At 41.7% G+C, this 22,963-nt stretch overlaps 1 protein-coding gene across 2 annotated transcripts in view; it reads right to left on the bottom strand.

Annotated features, from left to right (window-relative positions):
* Positions 1 to 22,676, bottom strand: part of MCUB (mitochondrial calcium uniporter dominant negative subunit beta) — a 48,532-nt gene extending 25,856 nt beyond the window's left edge. Inside the window, exon 1 of one of the 2 annotated variants that reach the window (XM_053976106.1) lies at positions 22,491 to 22,676. In XM_053976106.1, coding sequence (XP_053832081.1) covers positions 22,491 to 22,589 — 99 coding nt within the window. In that variant the 5' untranslated portion in view covers positions 22,590 to 22,676. Of the gene's footprint in view, positions 1 to 20,871; positions 20,930 to 22,490 lie in introns of those variants that run through there. The other variant, XM_053976107.1, reaches the window with a different exon arrangement.
* Between the last annotated feature and the right edge of the window lie 287 nt (positions 22,677 to 22,963).

Genomic DNA, 22,963 nt, shown 5'->3' with positions numbered 1-22,963 from the left:
ACTTAATGACTCAATTATTTTTCCAAGGAAAGGCAGGCAAAGTCTAAAGCTCAGTGTTATCTCTAGAAGATTAAAGCAACAAATCAAAGAATACTTATTCTTTATTATTCTTTATAATTATTATCCAGGGCTTCATGTTAACTGTTAAAAGTAAATGACAGGCCACACTGCAGAGACTCATACTCCTGTTCTGCCTAGAGTCAAGATAAGCCAATCCAAACCCTGAGCTATGGGAAAATGATTATCAGAGGCACTTCAACAGCTATTTCATACCTATATATTTAGAGAGACCTAGATCTATCTCTATGTAAATATATATATATATATATATATATATATATATATATATATATATAGCCTTCCCGTCCTTGACTTAAATTAGAAAAGCCTGAAAACCAGCTGGGTTTTGGTCAGTGAACTCCCCAGTTCACTTCAGAATTCCCTTCCTGTAAGGAACAAAATTATTATTTTGTCTTGATTCAACTTGTTCTATTTCTGTTTTGCTGTTAAACTGCGCTTGTTATTTTCAGAACATTAACATTTGCATTGCATCCTCACTATCTGGAATCTGTAACTCCTGGAAATGTGGCATCCAGTTTTCCAGAAGTAGCAGAGCATTATTCTTACCAACCAGGAATACAAATGCAGACACTGCAACTACATTCATGGATCTCCCAAAGGGCTTTAGGACCCCAGAGATTACTTTTTTTTCTTTAAAGGAAGTCTCTTACACACTTCTCAGGGTGCCGAACAACTGCATATTGGGAGAGATTCATAACATATCCCACCACTCACCCAAATCCACCTGACCATAGTCATCAAAATACTAAATTGACAAAAGGAAGAAAAGAATCTCAACCCTTGGAGCTCCTGAGCCTGCTAACAAATTTCCACTCAGTCTTGAGAGATGGCAGGCACACAGACAGTCCTTGCATTACCAGCTGGGGACCCACTGATGCTTTCCACTCTCAGCTCAACATGGCATATCAACATGTGGGCAAAGCCAAGGAGCACTAGGGGAATACCTGCAGAGAAACAGCCTTGTTAGGTCTATGAGCCATCTAACTTCAACGGCTTGCCCTGTGCAACCTATAATCACATCACTACAGGCTACCTGAATAGAAACATCAAGAAAAGCTGATAAGGGATCTTTTAGCTCAGCATCAGTTTTGCACATACCTTCAATTTACACAGGACAGAGAGCTCCCACAAGGCAATACTCACATTTTCTGGTGTTCCACAGCATTTCAGCCCAAAACAAAGCGATACTTCAGTGAGAGCATGGTAGACAGAGAAAGGAAGGGAGCTGCTGTAGCTATAAAATGGCTCAAGCCTTCGCAACATGTTACAGGTCTAAAGGTACAAAATCGAGGTATGTTGTTCTAGCAATGGTGTTTGCATTTTCTGTACTGTTTAAGTCTATAACAGGGAGTTCAGCAGGGCAAATTTGACCAGCATCACAACACCAACCTAGAGCACCACAGCTTGCTGCTTTTCTCTCCGCAGCCCCTTCTGTACCTTAGCCTTGCCTCCACACCAGTGCCACCATTCCTGCAGCGACACCTCCCTCTCACTCTCAATTTGCATTTTAATAACCCAGAGACCCCACCTCTATTTTGCTACTATCACCTAAATTTTACAGGTATTCTGTACAGCCTGGATTTACTCTAACAGTGCCTGGGATATCAACAAAAATAAACTGCAAATTATGGGGTTCGTTTCTTTGTTTCTAGACTTAACATTTGAATCTTAAGAGCAATCCAGGATGGGCAGACCCTCCATAATAAGGGTATAAGCAATCTTTCTGCTGGAGCTATGCAGGGCAGGAAGGACGATGCTTGGGGCAGGAAAAGAAAGGCTTCAAGGAAGCTCTTGGAAGCACTGCTGTCAATTGTCAGTAGTCTTGCAACTCTCTCAGTTTGCCTGGTGGTGCTCACAAACATAGTTCCATCTCTCCACACTCTCCCATAATACTTTCATCCCAGGTGAGACCATTTCCACATCATGTTCCTATTATCAGGATCATGAAAGCCAAGCAGATAAGTACAACAGAACCATTTCCCTTCACTTTCTTCATCTGAAGAGTAGACCTGCTTTTAAGAAATGAGATAGGAAACAGCTGACCTCAACTGCTGTGTTTCCAGTTGTTGGTACTTACTCAATTTTATTATTAACATGACAATCTCTTTTGAAAACTTTAAAAGATGAGATTCAACCACTTGCCTGCAGACCATGGGGTCAGGCAATTAAGCTGTAGAAATTCACCCATGACCATGTATTTTTTATAATACATGTAGTAAGTAATTAATCTATTTACTTTTTCTTTTTTTTCCCAAAGAAAAATACCATGAGAAGCAATAGCCAGATGAAAAATTTGAGCATATAAAAATTCTTAAAAAAACACAAATGCATTTTGCATAATACGCATTTCTCAGAAATTATACAAAATGCAAATGGTACTGAAATTTCTTAAGTGAAACACTTCAGCCCAGAAGCTGCCTGCCACTTCTCTGATAGCTATTTCTTTGTCATAATCAGGCAAGTTGTTTTGACAGTTTCACTTCTATGTTGACTATAAATGTGTGAATATTTCATGGATGATTGAACTGGAGCAACTATCAACAATATCCATCAGCTTGGAGCATGAAGATTTAGCCATGGTCCAATGTGCTGAAAACCTGTATTTACTTTACGCTGTGTAATTCATTTGGATTTTATAAAGTAACTGTAAACTACCTGACTAAATTAACAATGTACTTCATGAGCTGCATTTAAACAAAAAGGAAACAGCTCAAATGTAGAAAAGAGGAAGGAAGAGCTTTCTGAAAATTAAACTCGAACAAGAGCAAAAATTCTTACAGAGCTGCAGTTTTCCTAGGTCTCCATGGAGTGCTGCTTCCTTAAACCAAACCAGCTTTAGTTCACGTTGCTGTTTAGTTCCTGTCATGGAAAAAGCCACGCTCTTGTCTCAGTACAGCCAATGTCTGATGAGCAGCTGCTCTGGTAGCTCCTGCACTTTCAGCCTGTGACAGACAGCAGCTGATTGACACCTGCCAAGGAAGGATAAAGGAGCGCCCTGAGACAACCCTCAGCAGCTCCTCACTCCACGTTCTCTGAAAGATGCCTCTGCTTCAACAGCCTGCCCCTACGTGGTAATCACAGCTGGCATCTGAAATATGAGATGGAATGGGCACCTGGCATCTTGGTCCTTTCCATGACTTTATTTGCAACTGCTGGGTGCTCAGGCACAGACAGCACAGAGCACCTCTGCACAGAACATAACAGCTGCCAGTATCTGCAGCTCAACCACAGAGCAGTGAGCCTGCCAAAAGATGTTTTAGAAAAAACTGCTTTGCAGAACAGGGGAAGGTTGGAGGCAGGAAATATATTCTTATCTTTAGAGAACTTTCAGCTAATTTGATCATAAGACTCTTCTTCACAGTGTAATTGACTGTCTCTGAATCTCAGACAAGTGCTGCAGGCAGGGAAGAACAATTAACTTCTTTATCAACTTTGAAAAACCAACACAGCTTAAATAATTTAAGTTACTTAAAGGTAACATAGAAAACTTACGGTAGAGGAAAGAACAAATCCGGTTTGTCTGAGTGTCATCTCTGCATCACACGTGAAAGACTGCTATGTGCTAAGCCTCAGCAGAAAAAAAAAAAACCCCTATTAAGATAAATATTACATTTTAAACTATCCACATACAACTTTTTAATTTTAAATCTTTGATGTTTAAATCTATTTCTTTTTTAAGTGCATATTTTTTTAAATTAATATTTTTATCAAGGGCCCTCGTTTGGTTTTTTTGAGTGTTGTCAGAATGTCTGCTGCCTGTATTTTGAGGGCATAGCAGATTAGCTGTGAAGAAACAAGAAACACATGAACACCAAGAACTGCTCTTAAACCCTCCGAATGGCCCAACAACAGTCCAGCTAGCTCAACAACTTCCCAAAATCCCTTAGGGATACCCAAGGACGAATGAGAACAAGGAAAGAATGTCTTCACTCCCTTTCACAGTCCATTTTACAGGTTTCCACTCAGAAAGAGCAAAATACAAATACCTTTAAAGTGGCTATCACAAAACGCAGCAGCTTGACATCCCTGCCACACTCTGATTCTGCTTTGTCTCAATACTATCACTGCAATGATCACATGTACTGAAGACGTTCAGCAACTTGTGTTTAGGAGATCAAATTTCATAAGCTTCAGCTATTTTGTCAAACATAGAAAACAGCTGCAACAAACAGAAACAACAAATGCAGCACAGAGGGGCTGCACACACGGCAGCCAGCTCTGCTCCACACTCTGGCCTGCTTCAGGTAGGCCCCTGTCATTCCTGCATGCTTCAGGGACCATAAACAGCAGAAAATGCAACTGGCACATACATTCTCAAAGAAGAACATCAAGGAAGAGCAGAAAAAGTCTTCAAAAGAGTCCCTGGCAAAGGAGGAGAAGCTGTTATCACCTGCAGCTTGCTGTCTCCTGCAACCACTGCCTTAGCATTACGATTGCCTGGCAGATTTTTCAGAATCCTAGGGAAATGCTATAGATCCAACATCCTCAGCTGACCCAGAAAGCTTTTGAAGCAGATCCAGCAGCAGCCAGACTGCTGAGGATTTTGCTCATCTCAGTGAGACACCAAGATGTCCACATTGTGTGGGAGAGGGAAGGATCAGCACTACCAGTGAGGTCACTGCTCTCTGGTGCACAAGTTACAAATCAGAGAACTTGGGAATATTATCTATGTTACTTTGAAGTAACTTAGATTATTTAAACTGTGTTGGTTTGTCAAAGCACATAAAGTAATTGTTCTTCCCTGCCTGCAGCAGTTGTCTGAGCATCACAGACAGAGGTGTTCAATTATACCGTCAGGAAGAGACTTATAATCAAATTAGCTGGAAGGGCTTTAAAAGATAATCACTTGTGAATGAAGTGATGAATTAGTGAAATCATGTTAGACTAGTCTGTACAAAGAGGATTGAGCTCATTTGACATATTTGTTTGCTTTCATTCACAATAAGCTCGTTAAATAAAGTTTCGTTTACGGAGTATATTGTCCTGTAAATTTGAGAGACTGAAAAGGATTGTGACACTCCTTCCCCCAGCCTATTGTTCAAGGATGAGAAGAGAGCGAGGAGTTTGTCAGGTGTACGTATAAGCATTTGTCTGTAGAATCTAAGACAGCACAGTTAACTCTAGATGAACACTAGATTCAAACAATGCTGACAGCTCACGTGACTAATGCCATGGGATGAAGCCAGGCTCAATAGATACCTCTCATCACCCTAAAAAGAAAAGATATTCATTGCTACACATTGACTAGATAGCCACCTCGGATGTCATGCGTAGGATACCCGAGGTTTCCACTTCAGACATAGCCCCAACTATATGCAGAGTTCTTTTTATTTTTTGTGTATGTGCTTATACCTCTTATGCTTGTTAGATTTATGAACACCATCAGTCACTGCTTAGACAACTTATACATATTTAATTCTTACATTTTTCCTCATAAATTAATCTGTACAGCTTCTGCCCATTTACTGCTTCAAAGTTCTCTTCAATGACCGCTGTCTTTATAATATTTCAACTCCTGTAGTACCAGCACTCTTCTTCTATTGTCCCCTGAAACAACTCCTCCTACACATACAACACAACTACACTGACATTTCCTACCACCTTAGCATATTCACAGGGATTCCTCATTTAAAACCCTTATTCAGGACTGCCAAAATTCAGTGGGTTTCCTCACAGGGAGATAGGGAAGAGCATGACAAAGGTATTACATTCCTCTTTTTCTTTTGACCAGCAATTTTTTGTCTAGCACTGACATAATTCCAAGTTAAATGGAATATAAAATTACTTCAAGTTTATTACAACAAAAATTACAAAAGAAACCCTACATTAATCTTAACAAAGCTTCTCACCTTTCAGATGCCTTTCAGATTATCTTTCAACATCTATGCCATTTGATTTCACTGGGACACAAAAGGAATTTACAGTTATTAATCTCTTTTATCAAATGGCCTTGTTTTCAGCACCAGTGAAACAGCACAGCCTGGGAAAAAACCAAAACCATCAGCCACTTCAGAAATTCATCTTGTGTTCTGCCTATGCAAAACATAAGGTACACATAAGCATAGTCTCTCTATTCAGCAGCAGCAGCTGCAGGGTGATGTTGGCAGCTGTGTTAAGACACAGCAGGTGTTGCTCTGCTGCTGCTGCTCTTCCCCTTCCGTGTAACACAGATTCTGGACCTCTGCAAGCACATTAAGGATTACAGTCCAGAGGGAGAAGCCAGAGTGACCTTAAGGGCAAACTCATGGCCATACCTGCAAAAGTCATACATGTACATGTATGTCATACATGATACAGAGAGGCCAAAAGTCATACATGTACATCATACATGATACAGAGAGGCCTTGAGTGATTACCACAAATTCAAAACTTAGCCCTATACCAGCCACTGTGAAGAAAATTACCCCACATGAAACCAGCTGCGCTACACCAACTCTACAGCTCAAGCAGAAACTTGTTTTCTGTTGATTCTCAATAAATACTCAATGTATTCTAGTTTCTTTCTTAAAGGAACTGGAAATTAACTGTCCTTGCTCAAGAAGCAGGACCCTTTGCAGCCGCTTCCCTGGAAACCTATGATCTGTGCATGGTTTATTACCTCATTATACCGATGGCTGAAGAAAAATGAGACTCTAAGAGCTGTCTGCTGCTGGTAAATATTTAACTACCAGAACCATGCCAACAGACTTTTCAGCTTGATTCTCCCTAACTTTATTTCACAATCATGCTTTCCTCATCCCTTATGGCCTGGAGCTGAGAGTATATCGTATTTAGCACATTTCTCCTCTAGGGTGTGAACGGATCCTACTAATATATTATGACAGCATTTGCACTAAAATGAACTTCAGTCACTCTTATCTCTTCAGATAAAGAATTATCTGAATGTTTGCTCTACACTTGTTGCTTTATGAGCTTGAGCTTCACAGATTAGAAAAACTTTTCCCAATTATTAACAGAGGGAGAGAACCGTGCTTAGCCTCTGAAATTGTTTGAAGGGGACAGAGGGGTGGCATTTCACAGTTATGGACGAAGTGTTATACAGCTGGGCATAGACCAAGGTGAGGAAGGGCAGATGTGGAAAAAGTCATCAGGCAATTCCAGGGCCCAGTAGCTAGAGGAAAGAAAAGTATCAAGTGTAGAGCAGCCCCAGCCTTTGCACCATTCTGAGGATGCAAGTCAAGTCCTGGTCACTCTTTGTTCCAGCTGTCTGTTCCAGGCCCACAGCTCCTCCACACAGCAAGAACTGCAGGAACAAGGCACCTCCTTCTCTAAGGAGTTTGAATGAGAGGGTGGCTGTCATTCCAACTATCACTTCTCCCTCTTCCTCCTTTTTATCTCTTCAGCCTGTTAAAATTACACTTAGCATATCCAACTTAGGAAAAAGAGTCAGTTGAATCCTCTAAACTTCTGGTCCTCAGGTCAGCATTCAAAACTGGAAGGAAATCACCGGAGCAGCTCGCCGAAAAGAACAGGCACTAAAAAACCCTAAATTTGGAGTCACAGGGTCCTAATATGTAAAGCTATTTTCTAAGAAAATTGACTACATTCATAAGGATTAGAATGCTACAATGGCATCAGATACAAAGGGCCAATATGAAATACACTTCTGGATACATCTGTGGGTCTAAGCAACATTGCAATTTCTTTTTATGCCTTTTATGTGCCACTGCAAAATAAAGGACAAAGCAGCTTTCTTTCATAGCTCTGATATGCAACAAAAAGCTCTAGTTAGACTGTTTTCAGCAGAGGAAAGTTGATTGTTTTAGTTTTTTTAATGAGGATTTCAAACATCATTTATTTCTGTAATTCCAGCTCAACTGTCACCAGCACAACTATCACCACTGTAAGAGTAATGCCAGGACTGCACTCCCAAATATACCTTCAGATCCATGGCAAGCAGTAGGTCTCATTATTATACCAGCTGTTTTATTTCTGTATTGCACTAAAAATACAAGACTCACACAGCAGGCATTTTATGAGCATGAGTTAAATTTGCTTTAGCATTAATAACAACAAAACAGTTGATTATGTTGCATTTGGCAGTGGGCAAGGAAAAATAGCTTCCAGTTTGACCTCTGTCCTTTCTACAAAGTAGACATCAGCATCCCGTGGTGCTGGTGCAAAAAGTGCTATGGCTAGTGCTGAAGGCCATGCTGGCAGGCTGGCACAGGGCCAGCATCCCAGTGCATCCAGAGTCCTCATCAGTTCCCAGCTCCTGACTCGCACAGAGCTCTGAACAGAAACGGAGAGCCGCTGCCGCACATAGAGGCAAGATATTGCCAATTAACTGGCTGGCAGCATCTTTCTTCTTTGAGAGACAGCACCTCTGGCACCCACTAAGTACCCATCAGAATTCTTAACCTCTGCCTTAGTAAAGAAAAAGACAATTTGACTTGCCAAAAGAAAACCTGATGTGCTGTTCTTGACAAGATGCTCACCTGGATTCACAGCATCGCTGAATAGATGTGGTTAGTGTCCAGCTGGCTCAAAACCACATTTAGCTCTTGCCTCTGTAATTAAGAACTTAAAGATGCGGTTATATATTTTTAAAATGTTTTCACATTAGCTCTGCCAAGGCACTGTAAGCATTAAAAAGCACTTACTGATACAGCTATCATCAGGAAACATCTCTACAAAGACAAAGGGTATATTTCTATGTGAGCACCTTAGCTATTACTGCTGGCTCAGAAGTATCTAATTTTAAGAAAACCGATAAACTTTTCTTCCCCATTAATTTAAGTCATTAGCTGCAATACAGAAAATGATCAATGAATAGACATGGAAGAGGTTTTCCAGAGAAGTTGTGGATGCCCCATCCCTGGAAGCGTTCATGGCCATGTTGGATGGGGCTCTGAGCCCCTCCATGGTCCAGTGGAAGATGTCCCTGCCTATAGCAGGGGGGTTGGAACTAGATGATCCTTGAGGTCCCTTCCAACCCAAACCATTATATGGATCTATGATGATAATATGCTATTCTAAGTATTTTAAGCCTAGAACTTTCACAGTAAACAAATAAATGTCTCCTGCTTGTCAAAGTGGACACGAAAAAGGATTTATAGTATAGTTATAGCAGCAAAGCCTCTCAGTATAACAATAGCTCATGCGTACAAAACAGGTAAATAATTACACTGACTGTTTTTCCTTTCAGACTAAGATTAACACCAGTTCCTTGGCTTTTTCCAAATCTAGGACTTTGGCTGTTTGTTACATGTTTCAAAAGGTATAAATTTAACATTTTTTTATTTATAATAAATCATGCTAGTACAATTTATTGACTTCTGTTATGTAGAAGAGACTGAACACTATAAAATTGAAAGTATTTTTAATTTTTGAATGAGACCAAAAATACTTTGACAGAAAATACCTGAAAAAATACCAAAGCAATAATCAAACTCCCTTTGTTGTAAAATCTATTTGATGCTGAAAGCCTTCCATTCTTCCATTCCCTTCTGAAATAACACCATTTGCATTTGGTCAAGCCAATCTTTAACTTAGGTCACTACTGCTGACCAAGTTAAAAAAAATTAAATTAAGTAAGTCCAATCCCAAGGAGTAAAATATATCCATCAGCAATTCACTCACACACACACACACACACACACACATACTCCAAATCTATTTATGTCAGCCCTTCTGTCATTGCTTGTCTACAGGATAAGAATCTCAGTTTTTATAAAAGAACATATTATCCTCTTGATTGTGAAAGAGCTTGAAAAAAACCCCACTATCCAAATACATCTAAGGCTCAAATCTCAGTGGAAGGCAAGTACAAAGAACCATAGTATTTTGTTTAGCAGATAAGTGCCTAAAGTTTCTGAGAAGTTATGACATTAAAGAAAAATACACATACGCAAAATATTCAAGGAGCTGCTTGTCATCAAGTGACTGAAGCAGACACAGACGACATTCATCCATAGAAATACAGAGAGGAAAAAGGTTTCTGTACCCTATAACCTGCTTTGGTTAAGAATTTTTTTTTTTGTTTGTTTCTGTTACCTTGAAAGTTGGACACAGACAAAAAGTTGCATCCTGAGGCAAGAGCCTCAAACAAGCTCAGGCTCACTGCTCTCTTCCCCAGCCGGTGATTAGGTGCACACTACATGCCCCCCACACAACACGGAAGGGTTTCTGGTCCAGGTGCACCATCACACTGAGAGGCTGTACACAGCTTCCAGGTTCACAGCTAGCCTCTCCATATGGACAGCTTTTTCTGGATATTGCAGCCCACTCAGAACAAGACACAGTGAAAAGCATAATCATGCCCACAGAGCCCAATCTGCATATCCAGGACCATCTGCAATATGAAAGCAGATACCCAGGACTATTCCATCTCACCATCCTTCTTAGTGAAATGGAGAAAATGGCATCAGCCAGGCTCTCAGACTGTCTTGTTGCTTTGTTGTCAGGAAGAAAGACAGTGGGAGCTGGCCTGAGTTCCCCACAGTCACAGAGTAAAAGGATCCTTGTAAATCTTTCTCACATTATAAAACTTCTTGAAAAGAATGCAGTCTGCAGAAGCTACAGCAACATACTGAGTCCTAAAGGCCTTTATTATGAGCATTTTCCCGGAGTGCAAAATAGCGTCTGGATGGCTTATTAGAAGTCTACAAAATTAAAAAAAATACCTGATCAACAAGAAGTAAGGAATAGAGATTCATAACCATCTTTGCAACATATCATCCTTGAAGGAAGTACAAGGGAAAATACAGTCACAGTCTCTTTGATACCACAGAATTTCACTGGGATACAGTTTCTCAGTGTTCCAGTTCCAAGAGCGAGGATTTGATATGGATAAATAAACATCATTTAAAAAACTCCTTCCTCACTTGAAACTGGTAAGTATCTGTAAGTTGTTTCCTCCTTATGTTTATTTTCTTTTACTCTCTGAATGAGTGAAACTCAATTTAAACCCTACTGCCATGTTTACCTGTTGCTGCTGCAAGCTCTGAGGCAACATGCAAACACTACTGAAATTTAAACAAAGGTATTAAGTAACACTATCAAAAATAACTTAAAGAAGAAGGGATAGTCTGAATAGTTAGTTCTGCACTGATCAGGGCTTATAAATACCACAAAGTGCATGTTACAGTAGACAGAGCATGCTACAACCAACCAGCAAAAATGTAGGTGAACTTCTCAGTAAATACTGATAGTCTGGGCTAAACATAAGACTCCAGTAATTCTGTGCTTTCACCACTGCCTTCGAATAAGTGTTGTTCCACGTTTCTCTCTCTCTGAATATGTGCTGTTGGGCTTCAAACCTATTTCCCTGAAGTCAGACACACTGGATTTTTCTGCTTCTGTCAGTGGAGGGCAGACAGGGAGAGAGCATGAAAGCAGGGAACAAAAGTTCCTCCAACTGCAGCTTCCCCCTGAAGTGGATCCCTTGAGAACACCAAAAACCACATCATGACCCCAACACAGGCTGAGAAAGCAGCACTGCAGGGGTGTGACCCTCACCCCTGAGCAAGGCTTTGAGCTGCTCTGGAAAGTAAGAGCAGTGAGGTGCCTGGAGCAGGAGCTAGAGGCACACTGAGGGCCAATTGCATTGGGCTGGGCTATTTCTGTGGTCAGCAATGCTAAGTGTGATAAACTAGCTTAGGGGTTTTTTTCAAATTTTAAATGACACACACTCTAACTTCTACAGCAGCAAGCGAGGCCCTATGACACCAGCAGCCAACTGATTTAAATAGAATGTGTGACCTGCCATCCCAGTTTTGAGTCTGGCTGCAGAGAAAATAAAAAAGCAGTAGGTAAGGTGGATCCTCTGTCGGCTCCAGGCCTAGGAGTAGCTGCTGATTGTTTTTTATGATGGCCATATGGAGTATGGATGTGCATACAGAGTGTTTCAAATTTGTGCTACGGAAATACATTATTCTCTTGCACACTTGCAAGTAAGATTATCTTGTGCCACAGCAGCATGCACTGACCTATGAACCAGGGCATTGCTTCTGGTTCCTTCTAGTGGGTCTTGCTGGTCTGACAGCTGCCACAAGGTGCTGTGTAATTTTCTTAAGAGTTCAAGTTCTTGAGCTGTGGAATTGCTCTCCCAAAATCTAGAATCAGAGGCACCACAAAGGTCAAAAGCAGTATCTAGGGGTTTGAATTCTACATGTTATATGACATTCGAAGTTTTTAGCAGTGTATGAATACCCTACATGGGCATTTTTTTAAACCTGTTAATAGCTTTTGATAGCTTCTACCTTATTATGTATCTTTATGCAGTTACTTCTTTTATTAGTTATGAGCATTCCTAAGTTCCACAAAATCTTTTTTGTCATATGTCAAGGAAAGTATTAATTACTGATATTTAATGCCAAGTGAGACAAGATGAGCTGTATTTGTTTGCAATAGAGTGCCCAGTTACAAGGTCTTACTTCCCAACAACCCAAATCTGTATTTGTATTAGAATGCTAGGTAGATCACAGTTTTCATCTGCTGGCTCAGTGAAATCCCCAAAAATAGTTACATCCCTGTTGATGAGAAAAGTTAACATGGCTATTCCAGAAGAAGTAACCAGGAACTCACAAGGAAACAAGCTACAGATTGTGCAGCATTATGAAGTGCTGAAGAATGGCACTACTGTGAGCGTTTGCACAGACTGAAGTCGTATCAGGGTCTGATCTATAGCAAAATACATGCACTTTACACTTCTACTGCCAGGAAAAACAGCTTGGGGTCAGTACTCCAAGGAGCATGCATGGTTTTATAGGTATAACTCAGTTTTAGAGCCTGGGTTATTTGACATCTCTTTAAATTACTCCAGCTCAGTCATATTTCCAGTGTGCTTAAAGACACAGGGCACTGCAAGACCAAGCCTGAAACATCAGCCTTCAAACAGCAATCTTCTAAGTATGCCTGATTTTATTTTACCAGAAAGGCTACAAACACTGAGCACACACCTTTGGCTTCTGATTGAAGCACACAGATGTAAATATGAATTATGTTTTCATATACTTTAGCCTATCAAACTCTATGGTGTCAGATAAATAATATCACTGAAAATCACTATAATAAAAAATACTGAAGAATGATCCCACACCCAGCAGATTAAAATGGAAAAAAATGGCAGACAATTCAGTACAGAAAATTTCAGTCCCTGCACATTAAATTTGGACTAGCCCCAGCTCTGTAAAAAATAATAGTGTTACCTGCTCACAAAAAAACCCTTTTGACTGAAATCCACTGCAGCTACCTGAGAAAGTGTACCAGTCAGAACTGACTGCAAAAGATACTGCTGTGGTACCAATGCCTGGGAACACATTCTGGTAGGAATCTTGTCTCAAAACTTTTTTTTATAATTTTCTTTGTTTAAGTGAATTTCAACTCATCCTACAGCAGGTCATTTCCCAAGTCAACCGAGGGCAAAATCCCCAGGAACCTCCCCATTTTCAACCTTCACTGCCTCTTTGTGGGGCACCTTTAGCAAGGCTTAGGCCTTGCAATATTACAATAAGCACATTATGGCTTTAAAACATTTTTCAAAACAGGCAAACTGCCAAAAGGTGTGCCACAAACATACGTAACCTGATGCTTTAATAGTTCAGGACCCATCTGAAAGCAGTTTTTGGAAAGCACTAGTAGGAACCCAGGATATTGCCAGCAGCACGTAAGATTAAAAGAGAATGCATAAACTGAAAGCAAAGTCCCATCTAACAGAGATGCCATGATTCAACCCTACACTGTATTTGGTCACGGAGCACAAAAACTCCTCACAAAAGAGCTCCAAGGACTTGATTTAGTTTTCCTGTTTCAACACAGCTGTGGCTATCCAGCAGACAAATGAAAATGAGAAGGCAGGAAAGACATACTCACCCTCTGGCTACAGAAAAAAAATGATTGTTCAAGATCACTATTGCTGCATCTGCATTCCCTCCCTTCCCAATCTTAAGAGACTTCCTGCCTTTAGTTAAAAATACTAGCATGTGTATTGCTCTGGAAAAGTATTTACAGAGCTGCGGGAAGTCTTGATGTCAGCATAAACTTAAAAAACTGATGCTGTCTTTTAAGAAACTGGCAGCTTCCTCATAGTTTTATCTGGAATTTTAAAATTCTGGACAGCTGGAGTGAGAGGGGAGAGAGGCCAGTAAATTGAAGTGTATCCACTGAGAAGCAAAGATAAGCTCCCCAACTTGCCATTTCACAAATATCCCTTCTACCTAAAACACATCAGCTATGCAGTTCAGATACACAGCTCTTACAATGCAGCTGTGAAAAGCAAGTGCCTTTAAGTTCCAACTGTTTTATCTGTGTTTAAAGTGTCAAGTATTTACCCCAGCCACTGATCAAGATCCTTGACTTCCAACATTTAGGTGATTCAGTATCACCAGCCTTGGGTCTAGCATTCAGGTCAGCAAGACCACTAACTTCAACTTCTCACACAGTATTTATTTTATTACAGATATATAGCTTCTATTTGGTTTATATTTTTGTATTGCAAAATAATTCTATAAGCTTATTTCCTTGTCTAGGGAAGGGCAGACACAGTACCTGTAGGAAACGAAGCTGAGCTACTTTGTGGTTAAGCACTAGGTTTGCCACCTTCTCAAAATACTTTTAGACAGTTTAGCCCATCTTTACTGCAATTAACCTGTTAAAACCAAATACCTCAGGCTAGCCAAAACCTGTGCCCCACTCCCAGATGAATCATCACCTCAGTTCCCAGCCTCTACCTAGCTCAGCCTGGGGATCATCCCACTGCTATACCCACCCTCCCTCCATCCCTGTCAGTGCATCCTCCACAGGGGCCACAGCTACAAACCCACACCTGTGCTAGGTTTGCCCCTGGATCAGGAACCCTGTTGTGACCAGGTCTCCCTTGAGGGACTCCAGCCTAGAGGGGCTGGCTGAGGAGCAGCTGAGGCCACAAAGGTCCCTGGAAGCACGAATGCTGCCATGTCTCAGGGGCCTGGCACCTTTATGCTTCTATTTACAGCAAACACATAAAGGTGTTTTACAAAAGCCTTCTAACCACAGATAGCACAATGGAAAATGCTCACAGCTGTGCTGTCACAGGCAGAGAGCAGGTGGTTCAAACAGCAAGTACAGAATATAAATAACAAACAGTTTGCATGAGGAGGTGCAGAGAGGGTCTGGTCTGGCCCTAGAAAAAAAGAAACCTCAAACAAACCCATAGGAATGTTGTTCTGTGAACAGCACGGCATAAGCACTTCAAGTACAACCAGTGACTATGCTGCACAAATAACACTCATCTTGGAGTAGAAGACTGGAACAGGTTGCCCACAGAGGATGTGGAGTCTCCCTCACTGGAGACATTCAAGAACCATCTGGATGCAATTCCGTGCCGTGTGCTCAAGGATGTCCCTTCTTGGGCAAGGAGGCTGGACCAGATGACCCCCTGTGGTACCTTCCAACCATTAACATTCTGTGATCTTTTCCTCACCACAGCACTCTGGACAAAGTGATATCCTCGTGGTATATGTAGTTTGATTTGCCAGGAAGAAAAGCAATGTAATTTTTCCTCCACTCTGGCAAACATACAGTACATGTAAGGATGCTTCTGTGATCTCTAAATCAATTTGTAGTCTCTTTAGTTTTAGGTAACACTGGGGAGATGCTGGGAAGCTGAAATTCCTGCCTACTTTGCAGATAAACAAAATACTTCTTAAAAGAAGACAGTTTATTTCTCTCCCTCTTGACAGGAATGTGAGGACTGAAGTAATTTTGATCAAAAATGATGAGATAGTAAATGTGAAAAGAACTGCTTCAAAACTGTTTTCGAAGTTGTTCAAAATCTGAAGGAAAAAAGTAAATTATATCTTGCCTGTGTATAATGTACTCAATTTTTCTGTCCCTTTGAAGATGCACTACCTGGGCTCATGATAATAAATTCAACTTTTCTAAAAGTATAAATGTCACATTTATAGAGTAAACATCTTTCTTCCATTTCCATTTGAAAGAGTACTGAGTATTTCCTGATCACTAAGGGGAGGTTGTGCTTGCCAGTCCTCATCACACAGGCACAAAACCTTTTGTTTATCTATGCCCTGACTGCTGACAGCTGACAGTGGCCTGCTTACACCCAGCCTCATTTGAACAAAGGAGAATTAGTTCATGGACAAAAGCTAGCATCCTTAGTAGGCAGGCAGCCAAACAATGTTCATTTTAACTTCTCTTCTTCAGCTGCTGTGCCACAGAGTCATTCTGATATGAGGAATTGATTTCCCCAGTGATGGACCTGATCTTCAGAGTATAGATCCAGGCTTTCCCAACACCTGGATGGCAGGGATTTCTAGGGACCCAGGACTCATGCATGAGCTGAGAATGGAACATGTCACAACAAATAACTTGCAGGCCTGAAAACTGTCCTCCTCCCAGCCTCCCTATGCAAGTTCACAGAACAAACAGTCAACTTCAATTCTTTGCTGGGCTCCTCAGATCTGCTCTGAGATACAGAAACAACAAAGCGAGTAGCCATATGAATGGCAGAAGTGACCTTATAAAAAGCCACCTCTTTCCTATGCAAACATAATGACCAGGTTATTACTCAGTATCTTGAAAGCAAGACAGAGAATGAGACAGAAACACAGAGAACCTGCCTCTGCCTTTCATCTTTCTGCAAAAGAGCAAAAGAGATAAGAAACCAAGCCAGAGCAAGAGCTGCTGATACATGCCCTTAACAGATACTTAGTTAACATCATATCACAAAACGGCACAGAAGTGACCATGAAACACCTCTAGGCTCAGAAGAGTTTACTGCCTTCTCACATATAGGGTCTTCCCCACCATGAGCCACCCAATGAGAAATTCACCTTTGATATTGTTTTCTAAGAAAGTCTTCAGGGTGAAGATGATCCTAAAGAAGTAAAGCCCAACTCAAGCACAGCTACTCCATTCATTTTCCTTCAGATCATTCTGCCTCAGTGGGAAGGGGGAAATGAAAATTTTGCTGTTTAACTACATGTTGAGAACAGGTGTGCTGTTTGCTTCCTCTCTGATGCCAAAAATCTCACTGTGTAAGAAGGACTTCCAGAGGGGAAAGCCTCAATACAAAAAAAGCAAAAACCAAAACATAATCAAAATCTCTATTTCCCTTTCCCTCTTCTCCTATCCCTTCAGAAATTAAGATACTATAACCTTTAGGACAAGGCCTACATTTTTGCCCTATAAGTTTTCAAATACCAAAATGTAAAAAGAAAAAAAATCAGAGGAGACTCGTATTCTTAAAACAAGGTTTGTCAACAGCCTTAAGTGCTCAGCACTTCAGTGATTTGTGGTAAATCTTAAGCACATCTAAGACACTTGCAAAGCAATTTTCTCAGACATCCTCTAGAGGTTTAGTATTTTTTTTTTGCAGGTATAAAGACTGTGAGTGAAGTCTTTTAGCACACTTGTGCTAAAAGGAACAGTGCCAGACTTAGCTTCATCTCATGAGCAACAAAAAACTTACAATTACAGCATTGTTTGTATGATCACAGCATCCACTGCAAATGAAATCACAGCATCATTTTCTGTCATCTACTTTATTAATCATGGAGCACCCAATATCAGGTATCACCTTATTTCTATCCCCATTCTAAACTAAATATTTTTTTTAAGTCACTATCAACAGGAAGTTATATGAATTTTCATTTTCCTTTACAATAAACCTGTTGAATATATTTGGAGTAATGTACTTCCCAAACTTTGGGAAGCACAGTCTATTACTCCTATATCACATATGAGAAAGCGCTTCAAAAAATCTGTTTAAGAATTATATAAAATAATAAAAAATTACATTAATCTGTTTTAAAATGTTAAAAATTATAGATTTTGCTATGGACAATAACGTTAGACCAGCATTTCAGTTTTCTTTACATTTCCTGCAGTACCACACAGCCCTGACTTAGCACAAAAAAGCTCACACCTTAGGCTTGTGATGCTGAAGAGAGTGACCACATTCCTTTCAGCCTTGCTGGAGCTGGCTTTCATTTCCTTTCCTTAGGAACTGCCATATTCATACAACCAGCAAAGACACACATCTGCTGACACTCAGAGCAGGCAAAAATCAACACACTATGCAAGAAAAGCTGATTTGATCTACACATTTCAATTAGCTGCTGTTCTGTCAACTGCCCCACTGGAAAACAACACCAAGAATTTGAAGTCTCACTGCTGATGTGTGTTTCAAACACTGAGTGAGGCTGGTTTTTAGAAATTTCCCAAACCTCTAATGGAATGACTGTCTTGCAGGTAATTGTATGTGCACATACAAGAGTATTTCACAGCCCACTGTGTCACTACAGCATCTGTACTGGAGAGAGAGGACACAGAAAAACAGTTCATGGGAGTATCTGCAGAAGCACAAAGAGAGATTAATTTCTGTGCTATGTATCACATCTCTCCCCAAAAGTGTATTTATCAGGGAAAACAGAGCCATCTCCCAGCTGCCAGACGAGAAGAGACAACAGCAAATAACTAGCAGCCATTCCCAATGCCACCCGGTTATTCTGGCACAGACACAGCAGCAAAGTCAAAAAAATTAACTTGCTGAGACAGGAAAATTTTTGCAGCAGAAGCACCAGAGATCTTCTAAATAGGTTTTTCTAAAACATTCAGAAATTAGTATTTGGAAGAGTGAACAGTACTTCCATAAACAAACAGTTCAGCAGTTTGTATGTTTTTGTTGATATATGCCAGTATGAGCAGGAGGTTTCTGTTTAGAAAAGAAGATTTAGATCAACAAGCTAACTTTTGTTGCACCAGGCTTTCAAAGTGAAGGAAAGACAAGGGAAAACACACCCAGCAGCCATAAATTACTCCCAGTTCTTGGCTCCAATTAGATATCAATTTCCAAAGGACTTGAGTGGGCTGAAAATAAAAAGCAGGGACTTAAACCACATTTATGTGAAATATTTGGCTGCATAAGACATTCAATGACAGACTGCTTCTCTGTAGTTGCCTGGGATGTCCTGGGGTTGCTGTTTGTCAGAATATCTTAGAAATCCCAGCAGTAGATCATATGCAAAAGAAAAATAGGCAAAATTAAAAACCTCCATGGAAATATCCTGTGGCTACTAGGACCCATTTAAATCCTTGCTTATAAGACTGTAAAAAACTGAAGGACAAACTGGATAGGTGTAGTGCTAAGAGAATTATGGTGATTTGAGAGTAAGAATTACTATAATAACTAACAGGAAGGACAGGAAAAAAGTTCAAGTTAGTCTGAGGAACTGGGTAGTCAAAAACTTACCAGCTGAAAGCACTGAAAAAAAATATTTCTGACAGATATGGATGACACTGGGAACTGACCAAAAAAAAAAAAAAAAAAAAAAAAAAGCCCCAAAATAAAACCCTCACTACTCTGTTTTCTGCAGATAAACCCAATGACTCTCCTACTGGCTGTAGTTTGCAGCTAGGAAGAAAATTCCCCTCAGCAACAAGCATATGCAATATCCCAATCAAGGAAGAAAATAAATCCATAATGTTTTTCACAGAAGCCTTTGCAATTTGCTCTTGCCAGCTTACACATGATCTTTCCCCTTGCCAATATATATTCCAGAAGCACAATTTTAAGAGCATTTTGCACATAGAAATGGAATGTATTCTGAAATAATGATGCTAAATAAACTTACATTTTGAAAAGAATTCAAATTTTCCCATTTTTCTTTCCTCACTAATACTTGTTCAAAGCAAGCCCTGCCTTTTCCAAAGGAAATGTCACGACTCCAGCACCTTCACACAGGATAGGAACAGTTTTAGCAAGACACAGGGCTGTGTGACTGCAAAGAAACCCGGTTTTAAGCTAAGAAAAAACATGTAACCCAGACTTCTTCATTTTCCACGGTTGCCACCCATCCTAAGTCATGTTTAGGATCTCCATAGCACAGACCAAACTAGAAATTTCATTTACATGAATGGCCATAAAAAGAAACACAATTTTAGATCAGTAGGATTCAGCGCTACAGAGAAACTGACTAGGACCATCTGAAAAAAAAAAAAAAATCCAGTCCCTTCAATGTTTCCTGTCTTAGAAGGTTTATAAATTAAAAATAAATAAATAAAAGAAAATTAAACCCAAAACAAAAACCCAAACAAACAAACCAATTAAACCTCCAGCAATTTAAAGCCTTGATTCCATGCTAGCAAATGCATTCTCCACTGAGATATGGTGAGGGGAGATGTTCCTCATGGAGAGCAGTGCAAGCAGGGCATTTCTTTCAGCGTGAGCTGCAGGACTTAAAACATGCAAGTCAAGAGGAAGCAAAAGAGCTGGCAACCTTTAGGTTTTACCACATGCAAAATAACTGCAGAATTACAAATTGGGACTCTAGCAAAATGAACTGCAGCCTTTGGGGAACAAAATTATGTGTAACAAGAATGCCTGTCCAAAGAATACAATATAATATGCTTCAATTATTTTGAAAAACTGCCTATGCTGCTAAGCCCTTTTCTCTTTTGCACATAGCCTGCTGTCCGGATTTCTAACACATTCTTGTCAAAGCAACAATCTCAGGACATCCCAGGCAGCTAGAGTCTGTCTAAGAACTAAACACTTTAAATACAGAAAGAATCACCTAACAAAAACCTCAATTCTACAAAATGCAGAATTTGTACAAGCATTACTCCAAAACGCAAGGCAGCTAATGACAGCTTTAATAAGAGCCGTAGTTCTCATTTAAAAATGGAGTTGAGAAGCTAATGATTAAGGATACACCTGCTTAGGACAGCTGTAATCCTGTAAACCTGAAAAAAAATACACTACATTAGCAATAACGGCTCATTTATCCCCACCGCTGTGTATTTATTAGTCAAACACACAGCACACAAACACACTCTGCATTCACATACCTGCCCATCAACACCTGAGTAATCTGCAGTATGTGATGACCAATTCCACATCCTACAACCTCGGGCCACCTCCAGGTTTTTGAGTGGAAACTCCAGTCGTGGCCCCAAAAGGCACATGGGCAGACTGATTCCTATCACCAACCACAGCATGAAACAAGCTGCAGTGACCATAAAAAGTATTGTACATTAATTTATTCCAAAAATTTTCACTTATTAAATAAACCAAATCTTGTATTAAACACTTTTCCCAAGTAGATTTTTCCTCAACATTACAGCATCTCTCTGTTTCACCTAGTTGGTACAAAAATTTAATTCCCAATGCAAGCCACTGTCGTTCCATCCCACAAAGTAACAGACACCATCATTTTTTTGCTCTTTCTTATTATGACAGTGGTGCCAAAGTAAGAGCTTTTCCTCCTCCACCTCCTCCTTCTCCTCTCATTTTTGGTGTCTCTTCTTAAAGCTTTATCAGCTTTCAGTCTCGATTTAGAGCCTTAGAAAAGCACGAAGCTTGTCTGCAAAGCAGTACCCTGGAGAAGTTAGAGGTGGCAAACTGAATAGGTAGTGTCAGTGTGTGCTGAATGACAGTGCAAACCCTCTCAGCGAGGTGCAAGGAGTTTTCAGCACGCCTCGCTAAAAACTCAGAAGATTAAGGAGGCTAAGTCAATATTTATCTTAAATTCCCTACTTAGATGTCCTAATATACAGGCATGAGAAAGCAAAGAAGGGCTACTTGCATTAAGGGATGTGGGGCAAATTAATGCAATGGAATTTTGTAATAGGCTTTTCGAATAGTGTGAGAAAAAAGTATTGGGGAAAAGTAGAAAGTTCAATTCGTACAACTCAACTCCACCCACCGCCGCACGTTTTGAGACATGGGTCGTCGAAGCTGCTCAGTAACAAGCCCCAGATAGCCCTAGACTTCCTTCTGTCACCACAAACCCCAGCAACTTCCTTGCTATGGGAGGGTCCCGGACGCAGGGACGGGGTTCTGCCGTGTTCCATCACAGCAATATTTCCAGGCATACACATAGCATATCTCTATTATTAAGAATAGTAAAAAAGGATTAAACTGCCTCCTTTCACAGCAAATAGGAGTCGCTCAGGACTCTCAATATCACACTGTCCTACGCTCCAGCAGATCTTTAAATTCATCGTGTGTCTGTTTGCCTGTATTGTTCCTAATCACAGAAGCTCTGGGACTTCTGAAAGCCCGGAGAAGCTCAAAGACAGGTGGACTTCAGCACTTCACGTACAGGGCAGCAGCAGCACCACGAGAGCCCGCAAGCGAAACTTTTTTTGCACTCGCGTTTTACTCCTTGCTGTTTACAGAGCAGCCCGTGAGTCACCCGGGGCAGAGCCCCCAGCTCCTGCTGCCCGTGAGTCACCGCGCTCCGCCGGCCACGGCCGCCCCGCCCGGGGCAAGCGAGAGGAGCGGCGGAACCCCGCAGCCCGTGGGGCCCCAGCCCGGCCGGGGTGACACTTGCCCCAAGCTCTGTCCCCCGGCGCCCCCGCCGCACCCCGGGTCAGAGGCGGGCGAGGCGCCAGCAGCCGTAAGGGGCAATTCCGCCTCCTCCCGCCGCTGTCCCGCGGGGATCCTCGGCCGCTCCCCGTCTTACCTGAGGCGCCGAGGGCGGCGGACAGCCATCCCGCCTGCCCAGCAGCGCCGGGAGCTGCCGCCCGCCGCTGCGCAGCGCCCGGCGCAGCCCCGCCAGCATGGTCCTGCACCTCCGCCTCCTCCTGCCCCGGCGGGGTCCGGCCCGTGCGGCCTGAGCCTCGGGCCGGGCAGCGCCGCTGCCGCGCTGGGCGTGGGCGAGCCCGAGCGCAGGGAGGGCGGCTCCGCCGGCGGCCGGGGCGGTGTGCGCGCCTTCCCTCGGCCCCTTCCCGCCCGCCGCCGCAGGGGCCGGGCCGGGCCGGGCCGGGCTGTGCCGGGCCGCTCCCTCCGTCCCGCGGCTCGGGCGATCCCCGGCGGCGGCGATGCGGCGCTGCCCGGCCGGGAGCTGCTCTCGCCGCGCCGTGCCCAACCCATCGCCCTTTGCTTACAGGTGCTGGCACTCCTCCTCCGCGTCGTTCTTATAAATTAAACAGGCTT

The sequence above is a fragment of the Vidua macroura genome, chromosome 4 (assembly GCF_024509145.1).
Source record: "Vidua macroura isolate BioBank_ID:100142 chromosome 4, ASM2450914v1, whole genome shotgun sequence".
In the NCBI taxonomy this organism is placed as follows: domain Eukaryota; kingdom Metazoa; phylum Chordata; class Aves; order Passeriformes; family Viduidae; genus Vidua; species Vidua macroura.
This window is presented reverse-complemented; position numbering and strand designations above follow the sequence as displayed.